At 44.7% G+C, this 13372-nt stretch overlaps 1 protein-coding gene across 1 annotated transcript in view; it reads right to left on the minus strand.

Moving 5' to 3' along the window:
- The window catches only part of ACER2 (alkaline ceramidase 2), an 85933-nt gene that overhangs the window by 28801 nt on the left and 43760 nt on the right, over nucleotides 1-13372 (minus strand). The window contains exon 4 of the mRNA XM_078675960.1: nucleotides 1426-1563. Within this exon, the coding sequence (XP_078532086.1) occupies nucleotides 1426-1563 (138 nt within the window). The remainder of the gene's footprint in view (nucleotides 1-1425; nucleotides 1564-13372) is intronic.

Raw genomic sequence — 13372 nt, forward strand, 5'->3', positions numbered from 1 at the left:
ATCATGGAAAAATCAATATCATGAGAATCCTGTGGAAAGAACAGCCATTAAAGAACAAGTTGAATCAACAACTACTGCGTTCTAATATCCTCCTTCTTGGAGGATTCACAAGCTCAAAATGCTCATGTCAGATCTAACATTGTGCTCTGATGGTACTTCTTCCAATGATTCAAACAACACATCTTTTGTAGAACCTCTGCCCATTGTTTCTCATTAAACAGATCCAAAGTAACCAGAATAACCACATATGTTTGTCTCTGGTGTTGGAATGTCAGGAGCCTTAGGAATAAATGCCTGTTGTGCAGGCAGGCAAGCAAACAGGAGCCTTTGCAGGCCTCATGCAGTTATGTGCATAGAGGAGGGAGCAGAGTTTTACTACTGCCCCAATGTGAGCAGTGAGCCTCGCCAACAGCAAACATTAGCCCCGAATGACATCCTTGAAAGGGACAAGTGGCGTCAGTTAAATTGTTGATAACTCCTCCAGGATATCTATATCTTGTAGTCAGTGTGCAATCAGGGTAAAGACACAAGCGGTGATTCTGGGATCCCAGAGGAGAAGCTCCGGTCACTTATCCTGCTCCATCCAACCTAATGGAATTTAAATTCAGCTTGGGTCCCTGTCCCTGCCAAGTGCCACTACCCATCACAACGGTGTGTGTTTAAATATCACAATTTTACAAGACACACAACTCACTTTTTTTCCAACCAGCCAAATCATCCCAATCTTGAAAGTCTGTTTAGGATGTCATTTTTATGAACGAGCGTACAGACTCACTTTCGATTGAAGGCACTTTAAGCATTCTAAACTACTCAAAGACAATAATACAATAAACAATATAGCCTTCTGGCCATTAAAGGTCCCCCCCCCAGCGTTAAAGGTCTGAACTGAACACAAGGGCCTTTAACAAGGGAGCGGGCTTTTAATGGCCAGTAGAGCCTGCTACGGAGGGCTATAAGGCTATTAGAACATTCCGCCCCTAGAGAGCAGAATGTTCTAATTTGTAAAACAAAGGCCTCACGGATTCCAAGGGGATAGAAATCGCCTCGGGCTCCTTGAGGCCTTTAGTTTACAGCAACAGCTGTTAACAAACATTTGAATGTTGGAGCCCCGGGCTTTTACCGGCCATTAGAAGCCCGGAGCACTCCATTGTCTTCAATGGAGCTCCCAACATTCCAATGTTCTAATACTGGATACGCTTCTGATACAATGAGTGAAAGTGAGGTCAGCGAGTCATTCTAAGCCTACACGTGAGCTATCAAAACAACAGCACCATTAAAAACACACTCAGAAACAGCACCCTGGTGCCCAAAACAGCCCAAACCACACCCTTGCAAATTACAATGGTCACAAATCAAAATCAGATCATATTTAAAACCTGGGTCCTATTTCTAAAGACATTTTTATAACATTGGTCTGAAACTTACCTTTTCAACTCTGTGATGAGTAAGACTGTGCAGGGCACACCCAGCGTCATGAGGGTTATGTGGTTTAATGCTGGTTTAATGAAGGCGAGAACTGTTGTGATTCCAGAGAGAACGGCCACCGCAACTTTAAACCGAGTCCTGAAAGCACCATCAAAAATGTCATGAGAACGATAAAAAGTAGAGTTATGTTACAGAGAATTTACCTACACATCATAATCAAGTCACCTGTTATATATAAGATGCTCTTATATACCTATAAAAGCCCTTTTTACATTGAGGGGGTTAGCTGCTTACAAGGGGGGGGTGCACCCCTACATCTCCAGATCAATGATTTGGTTGCACACTTGAAGCTTTCACCATGAGGTGATGGTGCAGGCAGACATGCCTACAGTTATATGTGACAATATTGAGGTCAAGAAAATGTGCACGACACTTTTCGACTACCCATTTCCCTTGGAAAAATAAAGTCATAGTTAAATCTGAAAATTCACATTTATGATGCATCTGAGCTTGCAGAATTATAAAACTGGCTATAAATCAGCACGTAGAAATATTACACAAATGAGTATTCCCTGAAATCTAAGACTTGCATACATTTCCAGAATTACTCTTGGAATTTTCCGAAAATTCCACAAAAGGCATGGCCTTTACTCGAGTACCCAAACTGGAGCACATTTTGGACCTCTTCCCCTACACCTTTGCAAATGGGGTCGGTAGTGTCTACTAAATAACGGAACATTGAACTCTATGTCTAATGGCATTGCAACATTAAAGACAAAATTAATTGGTGCAATTCACTGAAGCTTCTCCATTCAGCAATTATTCTTTAATTCACAATTATTACGGGTTAAGGAATACGTCTTCTGGAAAACCAGATCTTGATTACCCAAAAACCTTACTCTTTTGTAAGCCTACGGCGATCTCATTGTATTCAATCAGCATACTGTCACACAGGACAATGGTTTGAGACTTTAGTAATAGAACAATGTAAAAAAAGCCTAACAAAAACCCACCCTGCTTCATAAAAAACAATGATATGGCTTGCAAATGATAACTACAACTTAACCCTTTAAAGACTCCAAAGGCCAATGAATGCTCGTGTGATGTTGGCCAGTGGTGGTAACAGTGGGTGCCACATCGTTTAGGCGAGAAATGTTATCCACCTGGTGGCTGTGCAGGAAGAATTTGCTTTAAATAGAATACCAGGCCTTCTAATGTCAATACAGCAAGAACTCCTTGTTACCTTTCATGCAGATTTGTGCAATGCACGTCTGCCATCTCCCTACGTATTTGTTTCTTGATGACTTTTGACCATTTCCCCTTCCAACATACCCCAAAGAGGGGTTGCGGAGACCAAGCTGCTAAAATCTGGAAGTCTTACTCCCTTGAAGCCACCATCCCAAATATCCTTCATAAGTGGCTTAACTCCTAGCTTTTCCATTTGGGTTAGTCAGACGCAAATCCAAGAAATCGCTCCAAGGTTGTGCATTATTTGAGTCTAGTCATTCATTCTCAACAGTGTTTATTCAGTCAGTCAAAATTATTGGATGTCTTGTGAATTAAATTTTTGGTATGTGGAACAGTGCAGGGCTCGACACAAGGTCTAAACAGATGCAGGTTAATGGGCGAGAGTTGTTATCATGCATATGGCAATACAAACCGTCTGCGCCTGTCCGCGCCTGGACCGCGCCCAGCCCCAGAACTCCTGGCCCCCGCGAACGCCACAACGCCCGTCACCACTACGATGCCATCACCCTCCACGCACTCAACACCGGATGATCGCACACCTGCTTCCGGGCCACCCCGAAGCGCACCTAAGGACCCTTCTCCTGCCGGAACTGCAGCTTCACCAGCATCCGACCCGCCAATCCACCCGCCAAGAAAGGACGCAACCACCTCAGATGCACCCTACTCAACACCCGCTCCGCCCACAAGCAAGCCATCGAACTCTGGGACCTACTCCACTCCACCTCCCCAGACGTCGCCTTCCTGATGGAGACCTGGATGAAGCCCTCCTCGGCAGCAGACATCGCCATAGCCATCCCGGACGGCTACAAGACCACCCGCTGGGACCGCACCAACGAACAGGAGGAGGAATCGCCATCATCCACAAGAACACACTGAGAGTCTAGACCAGCACCAATGACACCCTCAGCACCGCCGAACACCTGCACTTCCAGATTCACACTGATCCCAACACCACCCTCAGAGGAACCCTCGTCTACTGAACCCCCGGACCCCGGACACAGTTCAGCGACTCCATCGACATCTTCGTCAGTACGCACGCCCTTGCCTCCACAGACTAAATCCTCCTCGGGGACCTGAACTTCCACCCCGAGAACAACAACACCAACTCCACCACCTTAATTGACAACCTCGCCAACCTCGGACTCAGACAGCTCGTCACAACACCCACCCACTCTGCCGGCCACACGCTTGACCCCATCTTCTTCGCAAGCTCCCACATCTCCTCAGTCACACCACCGAACTCCACTGGACCGACCACCGCTGCATCCACTTCACCTTCCGGAAACCCACCACGCACCACCGCACTCAACAGATCACCCGCCTCTGCTGGAACAAATCACAGAAGACCAGCTGAACACCACCCTCGCCGAAGCCCGCCCGCCGACCCCACTGACCCCGACACCGCCGCCCGCAACCTCAGACAATGGATCAACGACTGCGCCAACACTCTCGCCCGATCAAGAAACTCTCCAACAGACACACCAAAAAGAAAGCCAGCTGGTTCACCGCGGACCTCCAGGCCTCCAAGCAAACCTGCCGAAAACTAGAGAAGAAATGGCACCGAGAACGGACACCGGACAACCTCACAGCCCACATGGACGCCATCCGCAGACACCACCACCTCATCAGAGCCGCCAAAAGGACCTCCTTCAAAGACATCCTAGACAGATACGCACACAACAGCAAAGAATCCTTCAACATCGCGCAGGAACTCTCCAACCCCAGCTCCAACGACATCTCACCTTCGCAAGACCTATGCGACACCCTTGACACCTTCTTCCATTGTAAGATCGCAGACATCCACGGCAGAGCTTCAACACCGTGACCGCCCCGACAGCCACCGAGACCCCCGACCTCACAGCCACCATTCAAACCGATCCCCTGCTCACCTGGACTAACATAAACAACGTCAAAATCATGAACACCATCCACTCTGGCTCGCCGTCAGACCCTTGCCCACACCACATCTTCAACAAAGCCAGCGCCACCATCGCACCCCGTCTATGCAAGGCCATCAACATCTACTTCAAGACCACGACCTTCCCGGAGAGCTGAAAGCACGCCAAGATCAACGCCTTACTCAAAAAACCCAAGGCTGACCCAAAGGACATCATGAACTTCCGACCCATCTCCCTGCTCCCGTTCCCGGGGAAGGTCATTGAGAAGACCGTCAACAAACAACTGACCCACTACCTCGAGGAGAACAGCATCCTGGACCCGTCCCAGTCCGGGTTCCGCAGCAACCACAGCACCGAAACTGCCCTCATCGCCGCCACCGATGACACCAGGGCCCTGCTGGACAACGGCGAAACCGCTGCCCTCATCCTCCTGGGCCTGTCAGCCGCCTTCGACACTGTCTGCCACCACACCCCACTCACACGCCTCCACAACGCAGGGATCCAAGGGAAGGCACTGGAATCAACCACCTCCTTCCTCTCCGGCAGAACCCAGAGCGCCCGCCTCCCCCTTTCCGATCCAAAGTCACCGAGATCACCTGCGGCGTACCCCACGGCTCATCCATCAGCCCTACATTGTTCAACATCTACATGGCACAGCTCGCTTACGTCGCCTGACTGCACGACCTCAACATCATCTCCTACGCTGACAACACCCAGCTGATCCTCTCCCTCACCAGGACCCCCTCACCGCCAAAACCAACCTCCACGAAGTAATGAAGACCGTAGCCGAATGGATGAAGAACAGTCGTCTGAAGCTGAACTCGGACATGACGGAAGTCCTCATCCTCAGCTCCACCCCCTCAGCCTGGGACGACTCCTGGTGGCCGACCCCACTGGGAGCAGCACCAACACCCACCGACCACGCACGCAACCTAGGGTTCATCCTTCACTCAACACTCGCCATGACCAAGCAAGTCAACGCTGTCTCGCCCTCCTGCTTCAACACCCTCCGCATGCTCCACAAAATCTACAGGTGGATCCCCACCGAAACAAGAAGAACGGTCACCCAGGCCCTTGTCAGCAGCAGACTAGACTACAGAAACAACTTGGCTATTCGAGCAGTAGCAGCACCCCTCCATCCCCAGCGCCTTAAGACCCTCACGGGTGAGTGGCACGCTTTACAAATGTTCTGATTGACTGACAAACTAGCCCATGCGCCTTACAACCGTGACTCATGTACTACGTTATTCATGTGTTCTAAGAAAGAGGTATGTTGCATAAAACCAAGACAAGAGATTACGTTAATGGTAATTTGCTCTTTAGAACTCACAGAGAAATTAGGTTTCTCCACAAAGGCCAGGTATGAGCTTTCAGCCTCATTTGGCAACCAATAAGTAAAGAGCTCATCTGAAAGTGAACAAGCATCGAAACCAACAGGTCTGGCAAGCATTTGAGCCCTAACGGCAACGATGAGGACAGCCTGCTTCAGTGAAACAAACACAACACAAATGGATATGAATTCATGTTCATTCCGAGAACTTTTAAGCTGTATTACAATGCAAGGGCACCCCAAAAAGGAGTCAGAAATATTCACCAACCAAAAGTAAGAGTATAAGAGATAAATATGCCTTTGGGATGCGCTAATGCACAGTAGTTACATGTTTAATACTTATTAACAAAAGGTAAGCTCACAGTAGAGCTGACAATCCAGAACTAAAAATAAAAATGACACACTGTGACCCACAGCACAAAATGTTGTAGATTAAGTTGTTTTAAAAACACTGCTCGGAAACCTGATGCAAAGGTCATTTGTTATAGCAGAAGGCAGCTTGAACCAGTCTCCAAATCCACACCACCCTCTCTCTAGGGCGCCTGTGGATACTTCCGGAGGGCCGCATGACCGGACCTTCCAACTTCCCACACAGTGAAACAAACTGAGGCATGTGCAATATGCAACTAGGAAATAAAGGCAAAAAAGCTGATTATTATGTTTTCAAGTCGGCAACTAAGTACGGTGTAAACTCACTGAGACATGATTTTGGGGAAAAAAAGAGGAAACACCATTTTTTCCTAAAAGTGTAGTGTTTGAACATAAAATACAAGGCTGAATGGGTGAAAGGCATAGTTCTCGAGGTTGCCTTATGAACACAGTTGTGTATATAATAAGAATAATAAGAATAATAAAGGGCCTGGTTCACCAAGCAGATTGAAAGGGGGCATATGCACTTGTTGCAAATGTTAACTTGCATGTGCAAATGTTAACTTGCACAATTACACGACTTGTACGTGAAGCCTAATTTAAAAAAAATGTTTGCCCAAAATATGCGCAGTGCAGATATGCTCTCATTAGCATTTGCACAAAGTATACCCTTTCAGTGTGCAAAATTGTACCTCCCCTGTAATGCATGTGATGAAATACTTATCTGCCTATCGCTTGCCTTGTTTACAATAAAAAGATCTTACAAAAAATAAAAAGTGCACCTCTCAGCTCACCTCTGAATGGGTTGTTCCTCAGTGGTACATAATGGTTCCTAATTTTAGAAGGACAGGTTAGTCCAACAAAAAAAACTAAACAGTGCAACTATTTCACACATCTGCAGCTCACACATCTCCACCCTGATGTGCAGGCTTGATCCTAAATCGTTCGGAGGTGTTTACCGCTGAGTTGCATAATCGCAATATACATAATTTATGCACAAATAGAAACTCATTGCAGCCACTTTGTGTTTTTTTAATGATTTATCAGTACATCTTTGTTTGCTAAATGTATTGCTATAATAAACCGCGAATAACTGGAATCCAGCCTTCGTCCCCACTTAAAGGCTGGCCTTGCCCCTTTCTCAAACATCTTGAACGCCCAGTAATGTTAAAAACACCATCAGAAATCTTCATTATCCAGGAAGTGCAAACATCATTAAATAAGACGGGCAATGGTCGAAACGTTCTGCGAATACACAGCGCGAGCATTCAGTGTGCCACGGAGCGTCTGCGCGCACTGCACGTTAACGTAAGCATGCGTAATACGTACAAAACGGCTACTTGGTGTAAGACTAGATAAACGCTTTCGAAATAATGAGTGAGTGAGAATGTTTTTTATCACACAGCTAGAGCAACTAAGGCATTAAGGAAACACCCGCAGAGAATGTATGGAAAGAGCTCAGAAGACAAAGGAAAGGAAGAGGATTTTACGACACCCTGATAAGCCAACTAAGCCAAAAGTAAGCACAGTTTAAATCAACTGGTTTAGAAAAGTCCTTACATTGTGTATACAGGTTAATAAGATTTGCACACTAATGTAGTAAAACTGTGCCTCGCTATAGAGCTTTGTAAACAGACGAGTTTAATAGATCAATCTAAATGTGCTGAGAAAGTGTTTTTATTGTGGCATTTCTCTTTATGTAATTTTACTTCCTAATAAGCCAGGTGCATGGTTTGAAATATGTATTTATTATTATTTAAAAGGTACTTGTAGAGCGCGACACTCATCCGCAGAGGGACTTTTTTTGGGACAGGGAGGTTAAGTTAGGTAAGACTTTGAGCCGAGGCTGGAATTTGAACCTAGTTGCCCAGTTTCAAGGTCGGCGGCTCTACCCGCTAGGCTGTCACATCTCCTGCCTTGATGCATGAGAATGAAACGTGGTTCTACCTCATTGGTGTTCTTGAGAAAACAACAAGTCACTACCTCCACAAACTAAGGAGACTGAGCCCAGCTGACAGAAGGGCAAATCCAGGCAGTAGTGTTACTCCGTTGACGTGCTTAACTGAAATGTATTGCAAGAAAGTTGGAAAAAAATAGACAGGAGCAAAGTGACTCTAAAGGGTGATATGATAACATGAAGAAAAGGGACATTGACATATATGTTTAGGCATGTCTTAATTTCAAAGAAGATATACATTTTTAATATTTTTTAAACAGTGTAAATATCCTCTTGTAAGTGAGCTGTTTGTCAGTATTGTATACAGCTTAAAACATGAACTCCCAAAGAAATGTATCTCATTTTGTTATATTTGGGTATGATTGAGTCTGCTCCATTTGCATACTCAAATAGGCCGCCAGGGGGATGTATGATGATGCAACGCAAACAAACACAACACACACCATTGCATCGCATTCCTCACATCGCAAGCACTGTTACATCGCATGCATTCACCACGCAAACCATTACATCGCACTCCGCCCTCACATGCATGCAAAAGACCTTTACACTGCACACAAAGACCACGCATTCTATCACACCGCAAAATTCTCCCTAACGGTCCCCCCCAAACACAGGACAACGCCCTGACACTTCCCTCAATCCTAAGGTGTAAACAGTAAAGGCAAAACAGTACCATACACAAACATTAACCCTAAGCCCTTACCCTAAAGCCTAAAACACTACCATATATGACTCCTAACCCTAAGTCCTAACTCTAAAGGCTAAAACACTACCATATACAACTATTAACCCTAAGTCCTAAACCCTAATCCTAAAACACTACCATATACAACTTTTAACCCTAAGCCCTAACCCTAAAGCCTAAAACACTCCCATATTCGACTCTTAACTCTAACCCTAAAGCCTAAAACACTACCATATACGACTCTTAACTCTAAGCCCTTACCCTAAATCCTAAAACAATCCCATATTCGACTCTTAACCCTAAGCCCTAACCCCAAAGCCTAAAACACTGCCATATACGACTCTTAACCCTAAGCCCTAACCCTAAAGCTTAAAACACTGCCATATACTACTATTAACCCTAAGCCCTAAAGCCTAAACCCCTCCCCTCCACTACACTGCCCATAAACTACCCTAAGCCCTAAAACAATCCCCTCCACTACACTCCCCACCAACTACCCTAAACCCTACAACATTACGAGTACAGCGTCGCCCTTACCTATCTCTCGTCGTGGTTCCAGCGTTGTGTCCCCGCCGCCCGTGTCCCAGCACCTGCGTTCTAAATGCGCCCGCGATGTAATGGCGCCCGCGATGTTATGTTGTGCGTAGTGAAAGCACGAGTTGTAACGTCGCGTGCGTTGTGACGGCACGCGACGTAAACGCATGCGATGTGACGCATGCGTTGCGATGGTCGTTCGCCCTCCAGGGTGGTATTCTATAATGCATATTCAGAAACGGGTGATGCTTTATCTTCCGCAGACACGCTGAACCATTGAGAAGACCTTAAAGCCACTCCTTGAGAGTGGCTGATGAGTTTTAATACTTTCAAACCCACAATTCAGGACAATTTATTTATTATTTCAACTTGGTCAACCTAGACGAATTTTGTGATCAACATCAGATCTTTTATGTGTAGTCTCAAACTGGTCAGATGGGGTTGTCCTCTTAAAGCAGAAAGCTAATGAAGATGTGTTATTTGACAACTGATTTTAGAATCTGACTTGCCCATCTCTCTCGGTCATATGGGTAACAATTATCCTTTAACGCCTGTAAACCTTTCTAGGTTTCATGGTTTAGATTTAAAAAATATTCATATAGGGAGTGAATCTTACTCTCTATCAGGATGGTACAAGGTCAACATACCTTCCTTATGAAAACAGAATAAAACATGTCGAGACAAATGGGGACAGCAGTACATTTCTTGGTTAGGCTGCATTGCACCAGTAAAAATTAACTTCATTTTCAGACTTCTATCCATCTTCCAGGCATTCCGGCCTTGCATCGATACATCCTCATTAGAAGATCTTGAGAGGCCCCTGGTTAAGTTTGTCTGGCAAAGCAAAGCGTTGAGGGTAGCTTAAAAAAGGAATTGCTAACAGTAAGAGGTATAAGTGGCCTGGGTTTTCCAAATGTTAGGAGCTATTACAGGGCTGAACAATTGATAATAGTAGGGGAGTGGTCTAAAAAGGACTCTGACAAGCACTGGTTCAACAGGAAGAGGGCAGTTGTAGGGACAGCTCTATGGGACATAATTTGGTCACCAGCAAACATAGACTTCAAATGCGCATAGTAGTCCGATCACAAACACATTACTTGAAGTTTGGGGCACTGTTGCTTTAAGACACAATATTACGACCTTCCCATTTAATTTAACACATTTTCTGGACAAACCAGAGTTTATATCAGCTACTCACATACGCGAAAAAATGATTAACTACATACCATGGCCCCAAAGGATGTATCACAGTCCTATATAGATTCTTACTTTTCTCTTTAGTGCCACCCTCCTGTGCTTACATGAAAAGGTGATCTAATGCCTTACAACGTGAACTAACTGCTAAGAGATGGGAAACAATATGGAGGGACATGTATAAATATAACCTCTCCATGGGTCATATAGAATCGTCCCTAAAAGATATTACGAGCCGGTACCTAATAGCAGAAAAACTTTATAGGATGTTGACCCATACTACCACAAACAGTTGTTAGAAGGAATGGTGGAGAGGTGGCCACATCCTTACATGCCTGGTGGAAATGACCCAAAATACAAAAAAATTGGAAGGAAGTCTTGGCGGACATAAAAGAGATAATAGGTCTTCCAATACAAGCTGACACAGATGTGACGATTTTGAGCATGCGCCCTTTGCGGTGGGAAGGTTGAATGCTGGACAACTGGAGAATAACTTACTTACTACTACTTATAGCACAAATGGCAACTGTTAAACATTGGAAACAGATGGCACACATGGTTCTGGCAAATTTGGGAAACAATAGCCTTGGAACGGTTGATAAAGACAGAGATAATTTCATGGGTGTTTGGCACCCAATATAATCGTACATGGAGGAAGAACGGGAGAGTTGGCGTTTTCATCCAGGCAATGCGCACTATGGATGTTTGAGCAATGATTATGTCAGTGATGTTGTAATACCAAGATAAGGAACGATGGAGAATGTGGTACAAACAAGGACTTACAACTGGGGGAACAAAGTATCCATAGCTTAGTCGGTCGGGGGTAGAGAGGCAGGGAAATGTATTGATATTATTATGCTAGATATGGTTTCAGTGTCATTGATGTTTGTTTTAATAATGTGTGAAAACCTCATAAAATGCATTTGCAAAAAAAATTGTACATATATATAAAGAGATATGTTTCATGAGGTCTCTTGGTTTGCCTGTCATAATTACTTTTGCAGCTTACAGGCCAAACAGACAGAGAAATCGGAAACCCATGCAGGTGCATGGCTAAGACTTGTAGGGATTTACCATTTCGGGCCACATTCATCGAGAGCCTAGCTATAAATCAGAAAAGGCAAGGATAGCTTCAGTACTTTCCCTGGTTGTAGTATCTGATCATAGGCATGCACAGTTCTCTTTTTGCTGGAAATCTGCAGGCTTAGGGATGGTTAAAATGGGAAAATCCAAATACATTTTTGTGTTCATTTTTTCTTTATATGCATACTCATTTTCCGTTTGAAGACGCCCCCCCCCCCACCACCGAACTCCACTCGACAAACGGGAGATCCATGTATGCCCTTGCCCACACCCTCAGTGCCATTTATGCCTGGCTCTTACATCTGTAAGTTTAGAAGAGCATGGAAAAACCCAGCAAATATCTTAATACGCACAGTTGTCAATCTGTGTGTCATCTCGTCATTTTCACTGTCCATCACCTCACAGTCTGCTAGTACCCAATGCCCCGCTCTTACTGGCATATCTGCATGCAATAACGTAACAAAACGCAACTTTATGAATAATGAATAGGAGTTTGAATGCAGAATGTACATTTTTGTACATAACTTTGATTTGGGCATTGAAAATGTGTGTGTGTGTTAGGTATATACATCTGCTAATGAGTAGGAGTTTTAGAGGAGGAGTTGTGGCTTTGCAGCTAGAGTGCGCTGACCTTAGAAGTGGGGAATCTGGTTCAAATACTGGCCTTTGCTTCATATCCTGTGATTCGGGGCAAATCACTTAATCTCCTGATGCATAAAAAATGTGTAACATATTCTGGTGCTCAAGTACAGCACCCCAAAATCCTCCAATACCGCAAAGGGAAACAAGCATTGGCAAAGGCAATAGGTCTCGCCTTTGAGACCTTATAAGTGTTTAACCATGCACCAGTTAATGTTGTTGCACCAAGGATATTGTGCTGCATAACTAAATACTTATAAGGTGCCAAAGGCAAGACCTATTGGCTATGCCAATGCTTGTTTTGGAATTAGCAGAGAGGAGAAAAGGCCTCTTTAGGAAAGGAGTCTTAAAATGCTTGTTTTCTGTACAATGGCACAAAGTTAAGAAAGCACATAGTGAACAAATTAAAAATGTATGACCGCATGGGAACCTACAAGGCACAGAGACAAATAATCTCAGGATTATTTAGCACAATTAAATTAGTGTCATAAAACGCAGCTAGATATGGAGCGTACGGTCCATTTTGGTACCATTCATCTCTAGGCTTTAAGCTGCAAATAGTGCCAAAGGGCTGTTGCCAGTGGTAAATGCTGCATTATATCCAGACACATCAATATGAGATAACGTAAGGGAAAGGTTCTTTTGTGAGAGTTCTGCACATTGGATGTATATAACTTTTGTTAAACACAAGATGCATGACAGAATTTAATGTCCAGTACAGATTCAGGTCTTGGTGTGACATCATAAGAAAAGAGCAGTTTGGTAACTGCTTTGTTTCAACTGATTGGTGCTTGTGCTTTGCTCGTCCCAGGGGCTGGCTTGTTGGTACCTGGTGGTCAAGACCAGATGTTTTCACAGTGAAATCCTAGGAAGGCATTTGCCATGTACCATAATCCCAGAAGAGAAAGCAATAGCCTGGTTAGGATCCCAGCAAGAATCATTACTGTCCTTGGTTAAAGAACAGGAGGAACAAATACAGCAAATATTGTTAGCAAGTGGTAACACAG

Source organism: Lissotriton helveticus, chromosome 2_1 (genome assembly GCF_964261635.1).
Source record: "Lissotriton helveticus chromosome 2_1, aLisHel1.1, whole genome shotgun sequence".
Taxonomy (NCBI): Eukaryota; Metazoa; Chordata; class Amphibia; order Caudata; family Salamandridae; genus Lissotriton; species Lissotriton helveticus.